The 23,847-nt window shown below is 46.7% G+C and overlaps 2 protein-coding genes across 2 annotated transcripts in view; one reads left to right on the top strand and one right to left on the bottom strand.

Moving 5' to 3' along the window:
• The window catches only part of TMPRSS6 (transmembrane serine protease 6), a 29,333-nt gene extending 27,111 nt beyond the window's left edge, over positions 1 to 2,222 (top strand). Inside the window, exons 16-18 of the mRNA XM_080971694.1 lie at positions 27 to 298; positions 809 to 945; positions 1,131 to 2,222. Coding sequence (XP_080827820.1) covers positions 27 to 298; positions 809 to 945; positions 1,131 to 1,292 — 571 coding nt within the window. The 3' untranslated portion in view covers positions 1,293 to 2,222. The remainder of the gene's footprint in view (positions 1 to 26; positions 299 to 808; positions 946 to 1,130) is intronic.
• A 734-nt stretch (positions 2,223 to 2,956) lies between these two features.
• KCTD17 (potassium channel tetramerization domain containing 17) lies at positions 2,957 to 23,139 on the bottom strand. The gene is made up of 6 exons (XM_080971820.1): positions 22,900 to 23,139; positions 19,747 to 19,855; positions 12,005 to 12,096; positions 10,044 to 10,139; positions 9,261 to 9,386; positions 2,957 to 6,626 (listed from the first exon to the last, which is right to left on the bottom strand). Exons 1-6 carry the CDS (start codon positions 23,113 to 23,115, stop codon positions 6,489 to 6,491), a joined length of 777 nt encoding a protein of 258 aa, XP_080827946.1. The 5' UTR covers positions 23,116 to 23,139; the 3' UTR covers positions 2,957 to 6,488.
• Between the last annotated feature and the right edge of the window lie 708 nt (positions 23,140 to 23,847).

Here is a 23,847-nt window from a genome sequence, read left to right as displayed (position 1 = left end):
CCCTTCCCTACCCTTTTCCTTTCCAGGCAGGCTTCCCCCACTGTCTGGACAGTCTACCTTGGCAAGCAGCTTCTGAATGTCAGCAGCCCAAACGAGGTCTCCTTCAAGGTGATTCGTATCCTGCAGCACCCGTACTACGAAGAGGACAGCCATGACTACGATGTGGCGCTGCTGCAGCTCGACCACCCAGTCATCTATTCAGCCTTCATCCAGCCTATATGTCTGCCTGCCAGCTCCCATCTCTTTGAGGCAGGCCTCCTGTGCTGGATCACAGGATGGGGTGCAACTAAGGAAGGAGGTAATCCGCAGTATATATATATCGCATCCTTTCCAAGAGTCCCCTTTCTGCAGCTTTTTAAAATAAGAATCTAACCGAAGCCATGCAACTGGCAGCAACCTTGCGAGAACACCTCTTGTGTTTTGCAGAAATGGTGCATGTACAATGCTTAGGTGTGTCCTGTCCTGTCAAAAACCCAACTCACCATCATAAAGTAGTATGACAAGCTAAGGCAGAATGTCATCGCTGCAACCTGCTTTGCAGCAAGATGCTCCCAAGCTCCCCCTAGCGAATCTTTCCAGAAAATCATGCAAGCGTATGGATGGTATTTCAAAGTATCGGGTTTGCCAATAAGCTTGTTTGGGGAGGTGGATATATGGGGAGGTTTTCACTGCTTCTCCTGCCTAAGACCTACTGAATGGGTAGGAAATGCAAATGTGAAATAAAATATGTGTTGTGGAGAATTTCATGAGGAGGTAGGATTTCTTTTTCCTTCAGTCAATCTTGCTGACCTTTGTACCCGACATGCAGGTCCCAGCAGTAAGATTTTGCAAAGGGTGAGTGTGCCGCTAGTGCAGCAGGACATGTGCAATGAAGCCTATCACTACCAGGTTACGTCCAAGATGCTCTGCGCTGGCTACCATGATGGAAAGAAGGACTCTTGCCAGGTAACTGGGTGCACCACATCCCACGGCACAGAAAGGTCTTCTCAGGCCCTTGTCAACAAACTTTCTTGTTTCCATGCAACTCATTGCATGGCCAGTTTCAAAGCACATTTCTCCGATTTGTCTCCTTCTCTTTCACTTTTTCCCCCTGACCTGACTGGTGTTTTTTCCTTCTCCTTTCTTCCTAGGGCGACTCTGGGGGACCCCTTGCCTGTCAGGAGCCGAGCGGCAGGTGGTTTCTAGCTGGCCTGGTGAGCTGGGGAATGGGATGTGCACGTCCGAATTACTACGGGGTCTACACCAGGATCACCAGTGTAATGGAATGGATTAAGCAAGCCACGAAGAGCTGAGCAAATGCCCAACCCGTTTTCTCTTTCGAGGCAATGCAGGCTGCGTGGAGGAGCCACCTGCAGGCCTCACCCCTCTCTCTCCCATGTCCTATATTTGTTGGGACATCCCACATCAGCTCATGTCCCACTTAATATTCAACTGTTGCTAGTCAAAGATACAGTGCTGGGTAGCAGAAAGCATCTGCAAGGACCACAAGTGAGGTGGGACTGATATGAAACCCAAAATGTGAGGTGTCCCTGACTTATGAGGAACTGCAAGTTATGCTCCCCTGCCATTTGGTCAGTTGCGTCTTTGGTGCTACCAAAGGTAGTGTCTGTCATTGGTTTGTTTTCTACGATAACCAGAGATGGGTAATCTAAGAACAAGAATGGGGAACTTTTGGCTCTTCGGCTGTTGCTAGATTCCAACTCCCATCCTTCCTGTTGGCTGCAGCTGATGGGAACTGGAGAAATGCTTAAGCCTTCACCTTAAGCACCCCAAAAACTTGGGCACTGATCCAACACATGCTCAATTACTAACTAGCTACATTTCAAACATTAAATTTGGCCAGAGTAAAGCAAGCGAACAGCAGAAAGCATATTGGAGCTGCTCACAAGACTAGAACTCTGTGGAACTCTGCTGAGAGTGGGACGCAACCCCCCACAAAGAAAAATCAGTGGGGGTGACCGAAGAGTTTGTGGAAACACATAAATGCAGTGGCGGGGATAATCTGAGGGCCCCCAGTTGCTGCTGGACTCAGTCTGCCACCATCCGTAACAAGAGATGTACACTTTCTAGAAATCTTGAGGACTGGGGCAGGGCGGGGGGTGGAGGGAGAGAAAAAGAAACCAAATATATGCAATACTAAGCTTCTTATCAAACCCATTTTTACTGCTTTACCAGCATACATCGTCTTATAACTTAAATATAAAATTGTAGCATTTGACATATTTATGAAATTTGAAATGATCAATGCCTTAGCTTTGTACAAGCAATATTGCAAATGTAGCCAATTGTGGCCTATTTCGTTTTCTGGGTCTTTGTCAGGATTCTGTTCCCATCCAAACCTTTTGATCCTCCAGTAAGGCAAGATGGGATGTGCCTTGTTTCCTAGTATGCAGCAGTGTGTTATCCGAGGCTGGAGATAGAAAGGTCAACCAGAAGGTAGGACCAGCTGAAAACAACAGAAGCAGCAGGGTGTTTGCTTCTGGTATCTCCAAAGGTTGCCAGAAGACAGCAAGCAGCAATTCACAAGCAATGAAGACCCTGTATGCTTCTCTCTCAACAGCAGCACATCAGGGATGAGAGAACCTGTAGCCCTCCATATGCCATTGGAGGACAACTCTCATCATCCTTGACTGTTGGCCATACTGGCTGGGGCTTATGGGAGTCGGGGACCCATACCTGCCTTAACCCATCAGAGAAGGTTAAGTCCCAAGTTTCATAACAAAAGTTTTATTGCCCTAGATTTCATCTCTAGGTTCTATTCCTTTGTCTTTTAAGCCCGATGGAAATTATCTATCCTATGACCATTTTCAAATACTATGACAAGCAGAAACTGGTGACATGCTCCTGAAGATATCAACATGTTTGGGCTGAAGGACTGCAGCCACTCCTATTCCAAAACACACAAACCGAGTGTGGAGTTTTGTCTGCTGCAGAGAAAAAAATGTAAGACAGCTGGCAGAGTTCAAATGCCTTTATGGAGAAAACGGTTCTATACATAAAAGTGCACCCAGCTCACATACGGTGAGATGACGCGAGAATTTATTCAGGAGTTATTACACAGCAATCTCAGGCACAGTTTTGTGGCTACCATCCAATCTTAACGGAATTAGCGGCAGAGCCTGCTGTAGTAAAATGGGACTGGCTTTCTGTTAGAGGTGTTCTCTTCCTGACCTAACACTCCAGGAAGTATCCTCCTGTCATTCCCATTTATTGAAATAAAGCAGAACCAGTGGCCCTACAGTTGTTGTTGGGACTCCCAACTCGCATCAATCCCAGCCCGCAGGGTCAGTGGCCTGGAATGATGGGAGTTAAGAGTCCAACACCACCTTGGAGGACCACAGATCCCCTGTCTCTGATATAGTGTTCTATTCAGGGGTGAGTGTATTTGTGAGTTCAAGCCTATCAAGAAACTGCCTCCCTACAGAGCAAACATGGGAATTTGGAATGGGAGACAAAAAAGCTGTAAGGCTGTGCTCTGCTGTTCCCCATAGGGGTCGCTGTGACTGTGGTCCAGTTCACATGCCACACTAAGTCAAACTATGGCTGAGAGTGAAGCCCTGAGGGTCCAGACTCCAGGAGAGGGGATTGTGACTGCTTTGCTCACCAGTTGCTCCACTGATACAAGCCATGACTTTGCCTAGCCTATCATCCAAACCTACACTTGTGATTTACCTCTCTCCAGACTAACCATGAACTCTAACCAAGATTTGTGGCTTATGGCTCATGGTGTCTCTGCAAAAGTTAAACCATGAGCCTGGGTTCAAATTACAGTTGTACTTTGGAAGTCGAACGAAATCCGTTTGACTTCCAAAACGTCTGGAAACCAAAGCGTGTCTTCTGATTTGCAGCCAATTGGAAGCTGTGGAAGCCCCGTCAGACGTTTGGGTTCCAAAGAACGTTTGCAAACCGGAACGCTCACTTCCGGTTTTGCGGCGTTTGGGATCCAAGGTACGACTGTACTTTAAATCTAGGCTTGGCACAGCTCAGAACAAAAAGGGAGAATGTAAAGCAGCGGAAGCAGCAGCAGCATCCTCTCCTGTAGGCCAGGTGCTCGCCCATCTGCACTAAGCCATGGTTTGGCTGGGGGTGGGGGCTGTGAACCAGGTCAGCATGACATGCCAACCCTAGGGCTTGTGGGGCAGGGGAGCGGAGAGATCTGCTGAAGGCAAAACACACACCTCTTCCATCCGTGTAAGAGTGGCTCATAATTTGTGACAAACGTAAAATGCTGTGTAAAAAGGTCCACAATGCAATATTATTCTAACTCCACCCGCACCCCCCCCGGCTGTGTTTTTTTTAATTTTGAAAAAAGTACAGTACAAAAATAAAGACTTTAAAATTAACATTAAAAAAAAAACATTGATCAGCATCATATCCTGAGACATCTGGTTTGTAACAGCTTAAAGTGACAAGAACAAGCAAAGCCAGAGAAGCCAAGTGAAAGGGAGAAAGCTGGATTAAGACAGAGGAAGGCGGCAGCAGAAGAGGGGCAAGTGGAAGGAGGGAAGGAGAGAGAGAGAGAGAGAGAGAGAGAGAGAGAGAGAGAGAGACGGAGGGAGGGAGGGCAGGGGTCATGCACATAAAAGCACTAGTAGCCTGAAGGGCGATGTGATATTATCAAGCCACAGTGGATTGAAGAGGTTCCTGCACAGAAGGAGAAAGGAGAAGCCTGCACTCCTAGAACCAAATTCTCCAGCTCTCATTGCAGAGGACAATGAGGGCTTCTTCGTAATGGAAAAGACAGCCCTTCTGCTAAATCCTGAGTTCTAATTCTGAGGAAGAGGGAACGCTTCTCATGGACCAGGAGCTACAGTGCAATATCTGTTCCTGCCAAGAAAACGTAAGTTTTTACAATTACCGGAAGGAAGGCAGATGTGGGAACTTGCAAGCAAAGTACCAGCAAGATCCACACCTCCCCTCCAAAGGATTAGATAGCTGCTTCTAGGAATAGAGCTTGTACGAAGATACTGAAAATGATTGCTACACTCTTCTGTTTCCACCTTCAGTTGAAATCAGTATCCTTAAGAGCACTTAACTCTGTATTGGATTGTGGACAATGCCTGGCCACTGAATCTGGCTTCTTGCGAATCCAAATTTTCAGTTTCTAGGCTTAAAGGTTGTGAGCTTGTTGAAGGGAGGCGGATGCGCTAGGAGAGAGGATGGGCCAAAGTGAGCAGCCCCTGCGGAAAACGAGTAACCAAGACTATTAGGGGAAGGGAGGTGGACATGGAGCAGATCTGCTATGTGTTGCATCGATTCCTGCCCCTCCCCATCCTGCACCTAGGCCCCGATTTCTCCTCCTGCTAGTTTTCCCAGACCACGCCGCTTGCCCTCCGCAATAGTTCTTAAGCACCATAACGAGAAATAAGCATATTACATGCAATGCAAATCTGCATTGATTTATTCTGAGCACAGATACATGGACTCCTGCAGTACAGGATGTGGGTTTCTCTGGTTTAGCACCAAGTGCCTGCCCTGCTGCTGAATGGAGAGAAGCATGTTTTGCACACAGAAGGCTCCGGCTCAATCTCAGGCTTCTCCAGCTATGAGGGTCAAGGAATAGCACTTGGACTCCAGACAGAGACCTTGGAGAACTGTTGTCCATCAAAAAATAGACAGCAGTAGACTGGGTGGGCTATTGGCCTACTCTACCATAGAGCAGTGTGGGGAACCTGTGAATCTCCCACTGTTATTGGACTCCATCTCCCATCAGCCCCAGCTGGCATAGCCAATCATCCAGGATGGTGGAGTCTAAGAACAGCTAGGAGGGCAACAGGTTTCACATTCTTGCTATAAAGGCAGCTTCAGAGGTTCACTGCAGGCAGCTATCTCTCCCCTGCTCCCTGGCCGAATTGCATTTCTCTTCTGCCCCAAGTTTCTTCATCCCACTCCGGGGCTGCAAGGGCTACCCTGGAAGACAAATTCAGGACAAGGGTGCACTAAGCCCACCCAAATGTCCAAGCAAAGGGAAGGGAGTGGGAGTCACTCGTCCAAGTCTGGGAGTGCAGACCAGGGCTGGGCTGGCAGAGGAGGAGGAGGAGGAGGAAGAGATCTAGGCTGGGAAAGAATAAAAGATCTTTGCTGGCTCAGGGAGAGAAGAAAGAAGGTGAGGAAAGAAGGATTGGCAAGGCAGGGAGAAATGTGCACGAGTTGAAAAAGCTAAAGTGAAGAGGAACCCAAAAGGGAAGAGGGCAGGGAGGGAATTGGAGGAACCCTGGGGTAGACACAATTCCAATCTGCAACAAATTCAGAAGTAAGAAAAAGAAAAACACCACTACACACACGTGGTTTAGACCTAAATGCAGTGGCTTCCGAAATGAACTGATCTCCCCCCACCCTCCCTGAGCCTTTAGCCACCAGGTATTGCTTCCTCCCTGCATAAGCATCACCTGCAGAAGCACCCCTTTCGTGCTTCCCCCCACCTGCTCCCGCCAGAAAAGGGAGCATGTGGCTTTAAGGTTCGGTATTAGTTTTGTTCCTGGCTGTCTTCAGAGGTTGGCTGCACCTTTCTCCTCCTCTTCCACTCCGGCTTCCTCTCGCTCCTGCTCCACCACCTTCTCCTCTTCCTCCTCCTCCTGCAGCTCCGCTTCCTTCTGCTCTTCCTCCTCTAGGTCCTCCTCTGTGCTCTGTATCCCAGCATGCAGTACAAAAAAGGAAGGTGGAGCACAAATACTTGTAAGTCTAGCTACTAGATTGAACCTGTGACTTTCTGCACACAAGGCAGGTGCTCTGTAGGCGAGGATTTGGGTTCTTGAGAGGTTCACGAAAGGGCGGCCAAAATTATCAAGGGGGTGGAGAGACTCTCCTATGGGGAATGACTGAAGTCTTTGGGACTTTTCAGTTTAGTGAACAGGCAAGTAAGAGGGGGCATGATAGAAGTTTATATATAAAAAAAGCATGGCATGGAGAAAGTGGATACAGAATAGTTTTTCTCACTCTTTCCTAACCCTCATGGACATCCAATGAAGCCAAATGTTGGAAGATTCGGGACAGATAAAAGAAACTAGTTAAACTATGGAACTCACTCCCACAAGAGGCCGTGATGACCACCAACACTGATGGCTGTAAGAGAGGACTGGAGGATGAAGGGACCAATGGCTACTAACCAGGATAATAAAATTAACAATAATAATTCATTATTTATACCCTGCCCATCTGGCTGGATTTTCCCCAGCCACTCTGGGCAGCTTCCAACAGAATATTAAAAACACAATAAAACATCAAACATTAAAAACTTCCCTAAACAGGGCTGCCTTCAGATGTCTTCTAAAAGTCAGATATTTGTTTATTTCCTTGACATCTGATGAGAAGGCGTTCCACAGGGTGGGTGCTACTACCAAGAAGGCCCTCTGCCTGGTTCCCTGTAATCTCACTTCTCGCAGTGAGGGAACTGCCAGAAGGCCCTTGGAGATGGACCTCAGTGTTTGGGCTGAACGATTGGGGTGGAGATGCTCCTTCGGGTATACTGGGCCGAGGCCGTTTAGGGTTTTAAAGGTCAGCATCAACACTTTGAATTGTGCTCGGAAATGTACTGGGAGCCAATGTGGGGCTTTCAGGACTGGTGTTATATGGTTTCAGCAGCCACTCCCAGTCACCAGTCTAGCTGCCGCATTCTGGATTAGTTGTAGTTTCTGGGTCACCTTCAAAGGTAGCCCCACGTAGAGCACATTGCAGTAGTCCAAGCGGGAGATGGTTACGCTCTTTCTCCACAGACAGAGGCAACAGTGCTTCTGAATATCAGCTGCTGGAAATAACGGAGGAGGGCTCATGGGCTCAGATTCTGCTTGTGGGGGTCCCACTGTCATCTGGCTGGCCACTGTGTGAACAGGATGCTGGACTTGATGGGCTATTGGCCTGATCCAGCAAAGCTCTTCTTACGATCTTATGAAATAATTGCAGTTCCTGGTTCAAAGAACTGGTATAATATGGCAGCTAAGAGGCTCAGTGATGAATCAAAGCCTCCAGTTCAAATCCCACCTCTGTTGCGAACTCACTAGATTAGGGGTGGGGAACCTTGGACAGCAGAGTGTGTGCTGAGCAACAGACCCAGTTCCTGCCTGTATTCATTAGGCACAAACGTGCCATCTCTCCCTCGTGCACACAGGCAAGCAAGAGGCATTTTCACAGAACCAGAATGGCAAAGGCTTTTGAGGTAAAGCTGGAACAGATATGGGAATGGTGTGACTTGGGAGATGGGCTGCAGCCTGAGAATCAAGGGCCAGGTAAGAGGGCTTTGGAGAGCTGTATTTGCCCCCCAGTCCTGGGCTTCCCCACCACTGCATGAGATGGACCTAAGCAAACCACCGTCTCTCAGCTTCAAACCTCGCAATGGCAATACTGGGGATAATACTGATTTTCCTGACAAGAGTACTATAAAGATTGCAACTAGATAATGCCTGCAAAAAGCTCTGGACACTTGACAGCACTACACAAACATTAGGGATTCTTATATTTGTCAAGTCAGGCCTCCTGGGAAATTCAACTTGTTCTAGAATAGCAAGCAAAGGACCACATAAGGCAGGTATGAGATGCTTGCTCTCTGGTGGGGTTCTGCCACATTTCCATGTTTAGCAAAGAAAGTGGGTATGAAATTATGTGTGGTTTGATTTCCCCTCCCCTTCTCATAATCCAAGAACTTGAAGGTCATCACCCAATGAAGCTAAACAGTCCAAGATTCAGGACAGACCAAAGGACATATTACTTCACAAAGCACATAGTTAAAACTATGGAACTTGCGGCCATGGAATGTGGTGATGGCCATCAACTTAGAGAGCTTTAAAGGGGAATCAGGCAAATTCATGGACAATGCAGCCATCAACAGCCACTAGCTACAATGGCTAGGTGTTACCTCAGTATCAGAGGATGCATGTCTCCCAGTACCAGATGCTGAGGATCTTGAATGGGAGAAGATGACTGAACTCATGTCCTACTTGCAGGTTTCCCATGGGATCTAGTTGGCCATTGTGAAAGATGCCCCTGTGCCTTCCATTTGATGTGAAAGGGTGCCTCATGGCCCAAAGCAAAGTAGTGTAGTCTTAACCAGCTTGTCATTTAGATTCTTCGCAGCTCAGCTGGTTAGAGTGTGGGGCTGGTCACGGTTGCAGGTTTGATCCCCGTATGGGACAGCTGCATATTCCTGCATTGCAGGGGGTTGGATTAGATGATCCTCAGGGTCCCTTTCACAACTCTACAATTCTATAATTCTGTATCTGAAAACATGGAACTGGTAAAAATTCGAGATGCTAGTGATTTGCTCTCACCTTGGCTTTCCGGCTAGGCTCAGTGCACAGGCCGCTGGGCGAGCTGAGGAGCTCTTTGGAGACCACGCACAGGAACTCCGACTGGTCCTCATTCCCATAATTATAGGACGACCCAATATTCACCAGCTGAGAAGTGGAAAAGGAGAGAATGCCTTTTACTGCAAAGTAAGCCAAGTGAGGAACATTCAGTACTTCTCTGAACCAAATTCAGTAAAAATGGGAAGCTTCAAGGCTCTGTAGGCCACCTTTGAGCAAACTGCTTTTGAAAGTAGTGAAGGAATGCTAAAAATGAAGCAGTAAATGTGTACACTTCCTGTCTTTGTTGGTTGGTAAAGATTTGGGCATGCGGCCACTTTAAAAGCATGCATGAGCAAAAAGAGCAGGGATGGGGAAGTTGTTGAAGTCTAACTCCCAACAGTCCCAGACAGCAGAGCTAATGGCCAGAGGGTGGGGGTGGGAGAGGTGGTCCAACACTCCCTGCATGGCCACAGGTTTACCATCCCTGAAATACAGAGAAAGGACACAACACAAACAAACAAGTAATGGGGAGAGTTGGGGGTAATAGACACCAATTCTTAAGTTACAAGGTTTTGCTAAGGACCAGCATGAATGGAAACAGTTGAGGGAGAGAAGCCCAACATAGCTGGTCTCTCAGTGGGTAAGATCTGCTTCCTATATTCCCCTCTGCCAAGTGGCGTTTGTCTGGGTGTCTGAGATTCTGCAGAAGCTAAACCCTGGCAAAATCCATTTCCTTTTTATATAACCCCACCTCTTGCTGCATACCTGTTCAAAACGCCATCCATCTGACATAGTAGAAACCATTTGTGTGAGTTCTTCCTCCTGACACTGCAGAACCCTGTACACGTGTTTCGGAGGCACCTAGGAAAAAAAGCAGGAAACACCGGTATGAGATGAAAAAGCAGACCGCTTCATCCATGCAGATTCTCATTAGGACACCAAGCCAGATGGGGCTATCAACAACACTGGGCCTCAGATAGTTCTGCCTGCACTATCTACTTGTTGCAGAAAATCAAAGCGAGAAGCAATTGGTGGCTGTGAGAATTTACATCTGTTTTTGGGAAGCAGCTGTAAGCTCAGTAGTAGATCAAATGATCTACCTGCAAATTGGCCCAGGTTCAAGCCCTGGTATCTCCAGGTATGGCAGGGAAAAACTGCTTGAAACTGTGGAGATCCACTGCTGGTCAGCAGAGACAAAACTGAGATGGTTGGACCAATAATAGCCTGTCTTGGTATAAGGCCCCTTCCGATGCACCTATGCAAATAATTCTTTGAGGCTTTCCTCATCAATTCAGTTGGCTGCCAGCTCCTGACTCAAAGGCGTCCTCTGCACCTCTCACGTGGCAGGGAAACAGTCAGTAGACTGGATGCGTTCAGAACAGGGATGAGACAGACCTCAGTTCGCAAACAGAAGGTCCCAGGTTTCAAGCCTGGGCATCTCCAGTTAAAAGGATTCAGCAGCCCATGCCGTGAAAGACTTCAGCCTTCCAGCCACTGCCAATCAAAACAGACAACACTGAGCAAGATGAGCAGAGTGCCTGGCCTGCCTTAAGGCAGGTTACTAGAGCCTTTCTTTGAAAGCCATGCTAGAAATTCCCCAGGCACATTTTGCAACTGGCACAGGTCCAATGGCAACCACATGGAGACCTCTGCATGCCAAGTTGGTGACAGACATCTCCACCTGGCTGGCCTCTCCTCTCCAGCTTTCTTAAGTAGGTAAGCAGAAGCACTTATTTATATCCCACCTTTTCCTCCAAGGAATACATGGTTTATCCCTCTCCTCAGTTAATTACAACAACAACCCTGTGAAGTAGGTTAAGATAGGGTTGTCATATTTCAAAAAGTGAAAATCCAGACAGGTCCTAGTCCTCCACTCCAACAACTACACTACACTGGCTTCTGCTATGCAGCAGCTATATAAATTAAGCAGCTAAAAAAATATGGGGGAAGTAAAATGTCACTTAGAGAAGGATCAGAGAGATTTCCCTTGAAGCCTGAATTTGTTCTATTGAATGTTTTAATGTGTTGTAAACCGCTTTTGAGATTCCCCCCCCCCCTTTAAAATGTAAAGTGGTATGGAAACGAAATGAAATAATAATATATTTCATTGGGTGGAGGGAATGGAGCCTAGCTGTCCTGCTGTGGCGACCGTAACTTAGGTTCTAGGTGCCATTTGGCAATTACCTTATATATCTGAGTTTCTTACGCTGCTTGAAAGGTGTGCTGGCTTCTTGTCATACTGCTACCATGAGGGACAAGAGCCCAGAAGTCTGGAATGCCCCCATTCCATTGAGTGTCCACAGATCTCCCTCTGCTTCTCAAACAATTTATTTTCTCCAATTTTCTCTCTGTTCCTGCCTCCCCGTATCTCCAAACCATGCAGAGAAGCAGAATCTCAGGAGTATCCCTCCCAGCAATGATTCACCACCCTTTTCTACTTTGCAATTAAAACTGTAATCTGAGATCCAGGCTAGGGAGTGCTCAGAAATTAAAACAACCAGATTCATTCACTTCCTCCTCTGGGGGGATGAAAGATTGGCCTTCTTTCTTATACCAGTTCTGCAAGATTTCCTGCTTGCGCATCCTCAGAAGGTGGAATTTAAGATATTCTGCCATTCTGGGGAGGTGCAAAGCCCCTGGTTTTCACCTCATACATGAAGGCTCCCTGTTATTGTTAGTATTTTTATTTTATTGCCAAAGGCCTTCTGGGGCCATTCCATTCACACCTGTGTTATAGTGTAGTCCTTTTCTTCCAGTCTGTCCTTGATTAGCCTGATTAGAGACCCGATGTTGTAGAATTCGGCTTCTTCCAGAACCCCTAGAAATAAAGGCAGAGAGCGCAAGAGATAAAATAATGAGCACCGAGCCACTGAGCTGACTCACTGTCAAGCAGCTCTCGATAAAAATACTCATCCTTTGTTACCATCATCTAGTCATTCTATAACCAGACAGCTGGTTAATTCTGGATCCCGAGTCAGAGTTATATTGCTGCAGAAGTTTAAAGATTACACAGATGAAATTTTGAAAAGCAGCCTGCTATTAACAGCGACTCTGGGAAGCAGGGCTCATACCCTAAGTCCACGTACAGCGAGGAAGGGTGAATTCACTGGGCGCTTGAGCTAACCGGGCACTTGAAAGACGAGCAGATTTATCGTGCCATACACACCTTGTGGAGCTAAAGGCTTTCATTATTATTATTTTTGAATTTAATTTATTTATTAAAGCTCTTATGTTACATTGGTAAACTATTACCGGTATATTACATGACAAGGCTTATTATAATATAATTTTCAACGTGTATACAAAGTTTATATATTAAAAGAAAAGGGAAAAAAACAAGGGCAAAAAACTATTCCAAAATCATATATATACCAACACTATGGACTTCCTGTCTATCCCGTTGTATATTCCTTTTTTTCAAATGAATGTACTCTTATTATTGAATATTTCTTTACATTTTATCTAATAAATTCCTATATCAATATGTACCCTTGGTCTTTTTCTCAACTCAGCCTCTCTCCAACATCAGAGACACCTTGATCATGGAGCTAAAGGCTTTCAATGGCTACTAGCCATGATGGATATGGTCTGCCTCCATGATTTGGGGCAACATAATTTTGAATACCAGTTGCTCAAAACCACAGGAAGGGAGAGTGTTATTGCACCCAGGTCTTACTTTGGGGCTTCTCATGGGCATCTGCTTGGCCACTTTGAGAACAGGATGCTCCACTAGATGGACTCTGATCTAGCAGGCTCTTATTTTCTTATGTGCTCCTTTGTTGCTGGCTCCATAGGGATGCTTTGATCCCATGGGTAGGCTGAATCACATGTGTACTCCAAACACATAAGAACCAACTAGCAAGGCCATCCTCTTATTTACTTTCATACATTTAAAAAAATATATACATTTTTTTTTCAAAATACAAGCATGACAAATAGAGAAATAAAAACAGGAAGGACATAAAAAATACAATTGACTTCCCACCCATCTTCCATGGTTTCTTTAAATTAATGGTTACTGCTGCATATTCTATTTTAAGCAAAGCCATTTTACGTCTATATTTCCTTCCATATAGTGAGTAGGATTGGAATATTACTTGTAGTTTAAGGCTGAATTCTGGACACAATGGAAATGTAAAGGATTTGGATTATCATAAAAGATGCGGGAGGAAATGATTAATAATAGGACCCACAAAGGGAAGAATGGAAGTCCAGGAGATTCCTTGGAATCCTGTTTTTATTAATTTTGTTTGATATATCTCTGTAAAATGTTACTTTGAAAAACCAAATAAATAAACTTATATTTCCCTCCATATAATTTTAAACAGCTGAGCTTACTCCAAACCGACTAGTGCCTTAACATTTTTACAATAGTTTTTCTAATAATCTACAAATGCTTTCCAGTCTTCTTTAAATCTAGTCTCTTCTTGTTCTCTGTTACTTGTTAGATTTGCTAATTCTGCATACCTCATCAGTTTCATTTGCCATTCTTCCTTTGTGGGTGAAGCACCCTGTTACGTACATGGCCATCCCATGTTTCCTGCAAGTTCATTGCAGCACACAAAGCTCTCCTCCACCCCTTCTGTTTTTTAATCCTCACACCCGTGAGGCAGGTCGTTAGGCTTCAGAGCAATTAATCTCAAGGCCACCCAGTGTGCTGGGTGGGGCAGATGGGAGTTGTAGTACAGCAATATCCAGAAGGCACTGGGTTGGTGAAGAGGAACTAAACTGATAGCTAAAAGTAATGGGCAATGAAAAGAAACCTAGGTTTCATAACATAAGCAAAGGATTGTTGGCTCTTCTTTCGAAAATGATAGTGGTTCAGTTGTGGCTGGGCAGAACTCTTAAGAGAAGATGAAGAAAACACTTTTAGTTTTAGAGCTTGTTTCTGTGCACGCTGCCTGAAGCCAAGACTTCCACAGCACTGTGGAGTCAAATGAGTCTAAATTTGCTAGAGGCAGGGAGAATACCAGTAACTGCAGTCTGCATACCAAGCACCAAGATACAACTTGCAAGAGAAAAAGATTCCAAACCTAAATAAGTTGATAACTATGTTCAAAGTAGGGGTTTTTCAAAGGGTGTGTAGTGAGGAACAGCTATCGGCTTAATGAATGCCGGACAGAGTTGATTCTAGCTATACAATGGACCCCAGAAAGGAAATTCAAAGCTAACAAGAAAATACGGAGAGAAAAGAAAGCTACAGGGGCGGGGGGGAAGGGAATGTTATTATTGCTAATGTTTAAATAAATGCTAAAAATTATTACTATTATATACCCTTCATTTGTGGATCACAGAGCAGTTTACAATATAAAAACACAAAAATTCATAATGTAGTAACGAACAAAAACTATGCCCCCCCCCCAAGTTTAAAAGGTCAGATTATTTCATTAGCCAAAGGCCTGGGACAGTCATCCCCAAACTCGGCCCTCCAGCTGTTTTGGGACCACAACTCCCAACATCCCTAACAGGACCAGTGGTCAAGGATGATAGGAACTGTAGTCCCAAAACAGCTGGAGGGCCGAGTTTGGGGATGCCTGGCCTGGGAGAAGAGGAATGTTTTTGCCTGGTGCCTACAGATATGTTATAAAGGCGCCAGGTGCGGCTCCTTGGGGAAAGCATCCCACAAATGGGGAACCACTGCAGAAAAGGCCCATCATTTTATTATAGTATTTATTTCTACCATTGGTATTTATGCCCTTTGCAAAGTAAAAAGACTTCGCAGAGATGCCACAATTATAAAGATGTCCCAGTTGACCTTAAGGATGGCAACCCCAGAGGGGCACTTCATGTAAATGAGAGCAAAGGAAGGAAAATGCTGCAGCTAATGTTGAAAATACAACCCAGCACTCTTTTAACAGTGCTCAAAATTAAACAGCAAATGGCCACTATACACACACACACGTATACAAATGTGGGAAGTGTACACATGCACACACCCACAGAGAGTGAGAAGCTGGGAGGCACATACGACAGAAGTTGTAAATCGGAAGAATTAAATTGGAAGCAGAACCTAGCACTTGGAAAGCAAACAGCATGTCCACATATATTCAGGACAATACTAGTCTAGGTCCTGGAACACCTTTAGAGCACATTTACCTTTAATAATGTGAAAGCTGGATTTGGGGGTGAAAACTATAACAAATTTAATTTTGTGCAATAATGTATTTTCCTCCTATGTAAACACTGAAAAAAATGCTATGATTAGTCTAGCCATATTGCGGGGGGGGGGGGGGGGACATTGTGCCTGAAAAAGCATAGCTCACATATTGCTATACTAACACTTTGGAGAGGGGCTCAGAGAGAGAGAGAGTTGTGAACGACAATCCAGCAGTGATGCTATCCAGGGTGCTTTAGGGAAATGCCCCAGGTTTGCGCAGCCATCCCCAAGCTAGAAGAGGGAGATGGAGCGCTCCGTCTCCCTCTTCTGCCTTCAGGGACAGCCTCCCTAGCCTCTGTGGGGCAGCGCAAGCTTGCTTCTCCCCCCTGCCAGCCTCCAGACCAGGTCGGGGAATAGTGGGGTGGCGGTGCTGCACCTCCCCGCTGTCCCCCGAGCTTTTGGGCTGCAGGCTGCTGCCCACAAGCCTTGCGAGCCCGCGGGACCTCCCGCCGGGCTTGCAAGACTTGCGGATAGCTTCCTGAAGAGCACCGACCCCTCTCGCTCTCCAGGCTTCAGCGAAAGCCTGCATTCGCCCCATAGGACGCACACACATTTCCCCTTCATTTTTGGAGGGGAAAAAGTGCGTCCTATAGGGCGAAAAATACGGTAGATATCTTCCTACATGGGTGTGCACACACAGAGAGATTTGTTTTTTTAGCCCTCCACCCCACCCACAAAAGATAGTACAAGTTTGCATGTGACACAGAGCATATGCAAAATGTGGTACAGATTTGTCTCCTCTTTTGCGAATGGAGCTGAAGGCCCAATCCACACCTTTACCAGGGCCCAGCAATCCTGTTGGCAGCCCTGTGTCCTCGTGTGTGGATAGCAGTTTCACATAAGCATGGAATTCTGCACCTATTGCACACTCTTAAGGGTGATGAAGAGATATATGAATAAATCAGTAAGTATGGAGAAGACTTTAAATGAATACAAGCACAGAGTGCCAAAGATAGAGGAGACAATAATCCATGAATACATGGGGTTGGTACTCAAATGAAGGCGACCCATTTAGGTTAAGCGGGGGGGGGGGGTGAAAGCAACTGTACCATTATTCAGTGTGGGATTAATGCGGGTGAAATGGTTTCTACGCCCCTGAGCAGGGTTCTGGAACAGCCTCTCGTGAATAGTTCTAAACAGAAGGGCAAGCTGTGCATCATGAAAAATGGAAAATAATGATTGAGCTCTCTGATGCCCTGCTGGAGCAAAGAAGACTATTCCCCTTCCTAAATTATGTTCTATCACAGAAGAGAAATGGGACATGGAATGATGGGAGGTGCAAATGAGGTCAGCTTCAAGAAAATAAAGTCTCCGTCCAATGAACCCCTTTTAGTCAACCAAGGAGAATCAACTAATCAACAAGTTTTGGACCCAAGAAGAAGGCTACCCTATCCAGAAAGACAAATTAGTGACCTCAGTAAGAGATATAGGGATATATATTGCCTTTCGATCGTTAACATGAGATGCTGCTTCTTGCAACATAGGCAAATAAGCATTTGTCATCTGCTATGTTAATCTCTGGTTATTTGCATCCATCGCCTCCCCAGAGGCATGCACAACCTCCTCCGCTGCCTAGTTAGCAGTAGCAATAGACACTTAATGAATCCACAGTGGAAACAGAACGATGCTTAGGAACCAGCATTCTGTTATTACCCAGAACCCGCTCAGACACACCATCTTATTTCGAACCTTGACCTTGCAATATCTGTTTCCTTCTGCAGAAGCAGGTGAATAAACAACTATGGCCACTGAAAGCTTCAATCCCAGGGGGCAGCGGGAGATGAGGGAGAGGACCTTCCTTTTTTGACATGACCACAGACGTTCTAGTCATCAACGTTTAAGAGGACCTTGATGAGCTTTCCGTTTCCTGCCCATGCCCAATGCTCCAGCTCCCAGAAACGGGGTGAGGATAAAAGTAGAATACCAAAATTGCACCACGCCACCAGTCAGGGTCATCCATAACTGCTTGTCAGAGCAAGCATTTCTTCCACTGTGTTTACTCCTGGCTTGCGATACAGAAAATGAATGAAAAGTGGAGCAGCTCAGAGACAACTCTTGATCTTGACTTGTCTACCCCCATTCCCCTGAGAAAGAGGTGGTTTATTAGGATATAGCTTAAGCTGGTAAGATAGCTACACCTGCTCCGGGTTCGAGATTAAGCCTGGGAGATGTATCACGGCTGAAATCACCACTGCTCCCAAGTCCCTCTGCCATCGCACAGGATGGGGGCTTCGTTAAACCTCTCTGCTGAGGCTCTGACAGCTGTGCACCCCTCAGCAGAGCAGTTTAAAGAAGCCGCCCACCTATGTGAAGGTGGCAAGGGAGCCCTGCAGACAAATCCTGACAGGCTCCATCCGCAGAGCTATCTTCGCCGCCTTCGCACGGGCAGGCAGCCTCTTCCTCCTGGCGCCAGCTGCCTCTTCCCCACCCCACAAGTCACCAGAGTGAAACCACCGCAAACTTCCTCAGCATGGGGGGGGGGGCAGCGGTTTCACCCCAGCACCTTGCAGGGCCAGGGCCAATGCAGCTTGTTCCTCCCTTTCAACATCACAATGTGCTGCCAGATCGCAATGTTTGGCTGGTGATACATCACAATGTTGAAAACCTGACATTGCCCAGCCCTAGTCAAGACAGCTTGGCTGTAATTGCCCACACACTGGTAACCTCCAAGTTGGATTTACTGCAATGTGCTCGATATAAGCTGGTTTGGAGGTGCAGGTCAGCGGCTAGATTGTTTTTCTGTAGGAGCCAAGTGCCATCAGCATACAACACCTTTGCTTGTGGGATGTGCACTACCTGCCAATCTGCTATTCTGCCAAGTTCAATGCGGAGCAGGTTAAGTGAGAGGCCTCCTTGTTCCTTATGTACCCGGTAGGCCACAGCATTCTACAGGAAAGCTACCTCTTCAAGTGACTAAAATATCAGAAGCCCACTCCACAGTAACTTGGAGCAGGGCTTTCAGTGTGGCTGTCGCTGTTCTGTGGAACATCATTCCTGTCAAGATAGGATAGGCACCCACTATCTGAACTTTCCAGAAACAGTGGAAGATATTTTTGTTCAAACAGGCTTTTCCAGCCGGATGAAAAGTTCTCTGCCTTAGATTTTCTTTTTGTATTGTTTTTAAACCTCTCTTCAGTTATGTTTGGTACAGTTTTTAAAACTATTTTCGCTGTTTCTATGATGTTTGTAAATTGCCTAGATACATACACAGAAGACAACATAAATTAATATAGTAAGAATGGAAGCGTGTGGATAAGCCAAGTCCAGAATCAAAAACAAGGCAAGGAACACAAAGATCTACATAGCACAGATGCAATTGAAGTAAGAGATGCAATTGGAATAAGAAGTCTCACTTCAGCTGCCAACTGATTCCAAAGGAATGGAGATGCAGAACTTAAACGCCTGGTTTCTAGTGCATACTAAGTGCACCTCTGGAGCACATAGTGCTCTTAGCAGTGCACCATCTAAGGAGCACAGTTGCCCAGCAGGTATATATGGAGCTATGTGATCCCTTAGACAATCTGTTCTGCTTGCCTCTGGCTCAGAAGGGAGGGCAAGCAAGTGATGGTGAAGTTCCCAGTGCCTGCTTGTTTATTGACTATGTCTGGCAAGCATGCAAGTGGTAACAATGAAGCGGCAGAGGAGCAAAAACCTGTAAAAACAATAGCAATGAGGGTGTAGACTCACTGCGGGATGGAGCCTCCCCCTCCCCTGTGAGGGCATCCTGCCCAAGCTCCCCTCCCCATTAAACCTGGAGCTGGCACCTTATTCTTCATGGCCCTGGAACAAAGTGTTTTGCTTTGAATTCTCTCTTTGTACCAAGAGGACAAAATCTGAAACACTGAGGACACGAAAGCACAAGAGTATCAAAACATCATCATCACAGGACAATATATTAGATCCATTCCCTGTACTCTGTAAATGGAACTACGGTAAATGTTGACATTCCTTTCGCACACCCACGTCATGGATGCAGGGACAAAAAGTGAAAGAGGATCTGTCATAGCACAACAAGAGCCATGGCACCAGCACTCTATTTACAGTGGATGTTAGCAGCATTGTAAACAAAGCATTTCCTTGAAGACTGTTACTTTGCAGTTTAAGCCTTTTCCCCCAAAGCATCTCATGGGCCAAATGGAGAGGCCTGTGGATCAGAAGCTCCCTACCACTGGTTTATAGGCTAGTTCATCCACTTCTTACAGTCAGCTTCACTCATGCCTTGATGCACTCAGTTTGTTCCACTGGCCACGCCAAGCAACATCAGGCAGTCCTGTACTTGGGTGCGATAGTTGCACAAGTCTGAAAACTTACCTTCCTCTGCCATATCTTTATCCAGTACTAGCTTCCCATGCCGGAGGAAATTCAGAATGGGTCCAAAATAAGTGGGATCCCGATCAATGAGGTATGCACCCGTCTCATCCTAAACAAAAGAAGCAGACAACAAACAAGTGTAAATCTTGTCTCATGAACCACCCTTGAGTGTGTTAATAAGCATCTGGATAGGGGTGATCCAATATACATTGTTGTGTAGACTTAGCATTCATGAAATAAGAGGGGGGAAATCATCTTATGGGTCAGAACTTGACTAAAGGAGAGGAGGAATAAATGGGCAAATCTCACAATACAAGAGATGGGCTCCTCCAGTGATCTGTATAGAGACTGGTGCTTTCTAATTGTTTTGCATATGACCAAGAGTCAGGGTGTGAAGCAAGGTGGCGAAATTTGCTGACGACAAACCAAATTATTCAGGATGTACAAACAAGAAGTGATTGTAAAGCAGTTCAAAACTGGGAGAATGGGCCGTACAATGACAAATGCAGTTCAATGTAAGCAAGTGCAAAGTGAGCCACTGAACCAAAATCCTAACCACATTTATACAGGTGGAAGGCAAACTGGGAGTAACCAACCAAGAATTGGATCTTGGAAGTCATGGTGAAGAGCTTAAAGAAAATGTTGATCCAGTGTGCAGAAGTTGTGGAAACAGAAATTACGTGCTAGGGATTGTTTGTGCTCTAAAACAAAACTGTCAATACCAAAATGCCTTTAAACAAACCTTGGTGTGTATTATAATGAGTACAGCTCTAGTCACCATAGAATCGTACAGTTGGAAGCCACCACAAGGGTCACCTAGTCTAACCCAAGCCCCCCACCAATGCAGGAATCTCAACAAAAGCAACCAAGACTGACGGCCATCCAACCAACCAGATGGAAATAAAACTGCTAGCAGCATAATGCCTTTAGCTTACAGGTGGGGAACTGGAAGTGGCTGGTGGACTTGATCATTATCTTCTCCCAAGTTTTATAGGTGGGCAGGTCTGCCTGCCATGTTTTATAGGTGGACACGTCTGCCCACCTGATAGTCACCTGACTGCACTGCAATGTCAAGTGAGTCTTTTTAGGCATGTGTAGGTCTTGCAGAGCACTTTGCAAGGGACTTCAGAGGACGCTTGCAAAACACCATCTTGCAGGGCCAGTTTTGGCTGAGCCAGATAATGATGACCTGCCACATAGCTTGCACAGTGGTACCTCGGGTTACTTACACTTCAGGTTACATACACTTCAGGTTACAGACTCCGCTAACCCAGAAATAGTACCTCGGGTTAAGAACTTTGCTTCAGGATGAGAACAGAAATTGTGCTCCGGCGGCACGGCAGCAGTGGGAGGCCCCATTAGCTAAAGTGGTGCTTCAGGTTAAGAACAATTTCAGGTTAAGACGGACCTCTGGAACAAATTAAGTACTTAACCCGAGGTACCACTGTATTAGGTATAGGGCAGGTGGGCATGGCTTGACCAAAATGGATTTGTGGGTAAAATGAAGGTGCCTAGTGGGCCTTATTAGGCCCATGTGCCAGAGTTTCATCACCCCTACTTTGGACAAACCTTGGAATATATTGTACAGCTCTGGTCACCAAATCTCAAAGGTAGTAAGTGTCCAAAGATGCTTGTGTCCAAACACAGCATCCAATTTGTCAACAGTCATCTGACTGATGGCTAGCTGTCAATAGTCCATGGTATGTCCCCTCTGTTGCTGTGATGTCACAGAATGCTCATAAATCTAACTACTGAGGAAGAGGGTGTCCTGGACTCTTAAGTCAGCATTACTACTGTGAAGGAAGTGAAACATTGGCTTGAATGGGAAAGAAGCTTCTCGCAAGCTGCTTAAGGATAGGGGAAATTGAATGCAACAGAATGCAGTGGCCAGAAAGTGCTGGGCTGGAAGGCAGGAGGCCAAGAACAGGAGCCAAGGCGGCAGGAAGCCTCAGAACAGGATGATGCTATTGAGAGAAAGGAATCGGGAGAGATTGGGAAGACAGAAAATGTTGGCTATTGTAAGCCAAATTTGCAGGTTTGGCGTTACTTCTTTCTTCCATCTGCTCTCAGCAGCTATGACTTTTAAAACTGGGAAGCTGAAACTTTGAAATTGCATACCGTACTTCAAAAATTCGCTCACTCTCTCTGATAAAACATACTTTAAGTATTTATATCACTGCAAGAGCAATCAAGAGCCAAGATCAACTCTTGGTCTTCAACACTGATACATCCTACTCATCTCTACTCAAATACTCCCCACTGGATTCAACGGAACCGACTCCCAGCTAAGCGAGTCCAGACTGCAGCCCGAACGCCCCACCTTGGGCTCTGGGACACCTCCTTGGATTCGCCGCCCGGAAGGCTGGCCAAAAGAGCCTTCATGGCGCGCCACCCTGTCCTGACGACCAGCGTCCAGTGAGGGCTTGGCGGGGCAAACCAGCAACGCGGGAGAGGAGAGGCAAACGCGGCGCTTACATCGCTTTGGGCGCTCGTATTTCTGAGGGTGCGCCCATCAGTGCGGTCTGTAAATCAGGCGCATCTGAGATCCAGAGCGCGCGCCCAAACACCCCAATTGCCTCCCCGGGGAAACTAATCATCACACAAGTAAAGTAAGCGGGAGGCGGTGCTGCAATTGCCCGGGCGCGCGGAGGGAAATCTCTACTGAGTAAACAGGCGTCGTTTCATTTTATTTTAATTCTGCGAATACTGTATGCTCAGTACGAGGCTCCTTCCCGAATCAGGCTCCTCCTCCACGACTTGATTCCTTCAGCGGCTGCGTTTCGTCGGCACGCCTCTTCCAAATCTCCCAGATGCCAGAAAGGAGGCGAGAGAGGCTTTGTATATAACTGACCGGGGGTGGGTGCATGCATGGAAATCCAGCGGCCCAGCAACATTTGCAATGCAAGCCTTATGACTTTGCAAAAATAAAAAAATTAAAAAATAAGCCAAGCCCGACTCCTTCCAGCGAGCGCGCCTTGCAAAGTGCATGGCTGAGCGAGGGACACAGGAGCGGCGGAGGGCGCTTCCTCCGGCGTCTCCTTTGTTCTCCCGAGCCGAAGGCGCAACCGATCCCCGCGGCAGGAGCAGGGCGCGCACGTGTCCCGCGAAAACACCGCGATCCTTTGCGCTGGCACGCCGGGCTCGCTCGCTTACCCGATCCGACTGCAGCTCCTCTCCCTGGCACAGGCGGCAGAGGAAGGATTTCTGCTCGCGGCACAGCGTTTGCCGGGTGGTGAGGAAGATGGTGCCGCCGACGTTGAGCCTCACCCACTTGCCTCGGCTGCTGGGGGGCAGAGGCTGCTGGGAGCTCTCCCACGCGCAAGGAGCCCTCCGCACGCCTCGCGTTGCCTCCCCTCGGTCCATCCTCATCTCCCTTCCTCGCCGCCGTCCCCTCCTACTTCCACGGGGAGGCGGGGCTCCGGAGGCAGGTGGGGGCGCCTGGAGGATTCTGGGGCTTGTAGTTCTCCTCGGGTGCAGCGCCACCACAAAGGAGGCTTTCCCAGTGGGCTGGAGCAGCGCAACGCACAGTTAGAGCGCATTCGAAGCGCGTTTCATGGGTTAAAGGAAAAACAATAGGTATGCTTGAAAAAGGAGATTCCCTGGATGCCAAGATCCAGGTTTGGGGCAAGTACTGGGTGAGAGATTCAAAATCACAAACTATCAAGCCAGTCAAGCATGGAAATAGAGGCTATTAGACCTTTAAAAATGTGCACTTCTAAGTTCCTTCCAAAGTTTTCCTCTTCCGCCAGCACAGGAAAAGACCACACATTTAGTACATTAGAAATGGTTTACTTACAAACACGCCCAAGGTCAGATTCATGTGCTTTTCCATACAGCATTCTGAAAAGTTACCCAATAAGCATAAAACTTGGCTTAGCTACAAAGTGGTGAAGGTTCCTAGATTATTGGTACTGTATAGGAATTCAAGAGTGGCTGATGAGAGCCATGTGGTCTGAGCTGGAGCAACCAGCTCAACGCTCTTTACATGCTGAGCTCTGGTGGACTGAGAGAGAATGATAGGCCTGATAGACTAGTTCCTCCTAAGGTAAAGGAAGTGGACATAGCTAAGCCTAGTAGGACAGCTAACTCCATGATATTAAC

This window comes from Podarcis pityusensis, assembly GCF_964106645.2.
Source record: "Podarcis pityusensis genome assembly, chromosome: 10".
In the NCBI taxonomy this organism is placed as follows: Eukaryota; Metazoa; Chordata; class Lepidosauria; order Squamata; family Lacertidae; genus Podarcis; species Podarcis pityusensis.
Note: the sequence above shows the minus strand (reverse complement) of the source record. Positions and strands in the feature narration are given on the sequence as shown.

Excerpts from the sequence above, each read along its gene's own strand:
- KCTD17 (XM_080971820.1), bottom strand. The coding sequence starts at position 23,115 with ATGAGGATGGACCGAGGGGAGGCAACGCGAGGCGTGCGGAGGGCTCCT. Across the intron at positions 9,387-10,043 it reads ATGGATGGCGTTTTGAACAG|CTGGTGAATATTGGGTCGTC; the intron begins GTATGCAGCAAG and ends TCCACTTCTCAG. Across the intron at positions 6,627-9,260 it reads AGCCTAGCCGGAAAGCCAAG|AGCACAGAGGAGGACCTAGA; the intron begins GTGAGAGCAAAT and ends GCTGGGATACAG.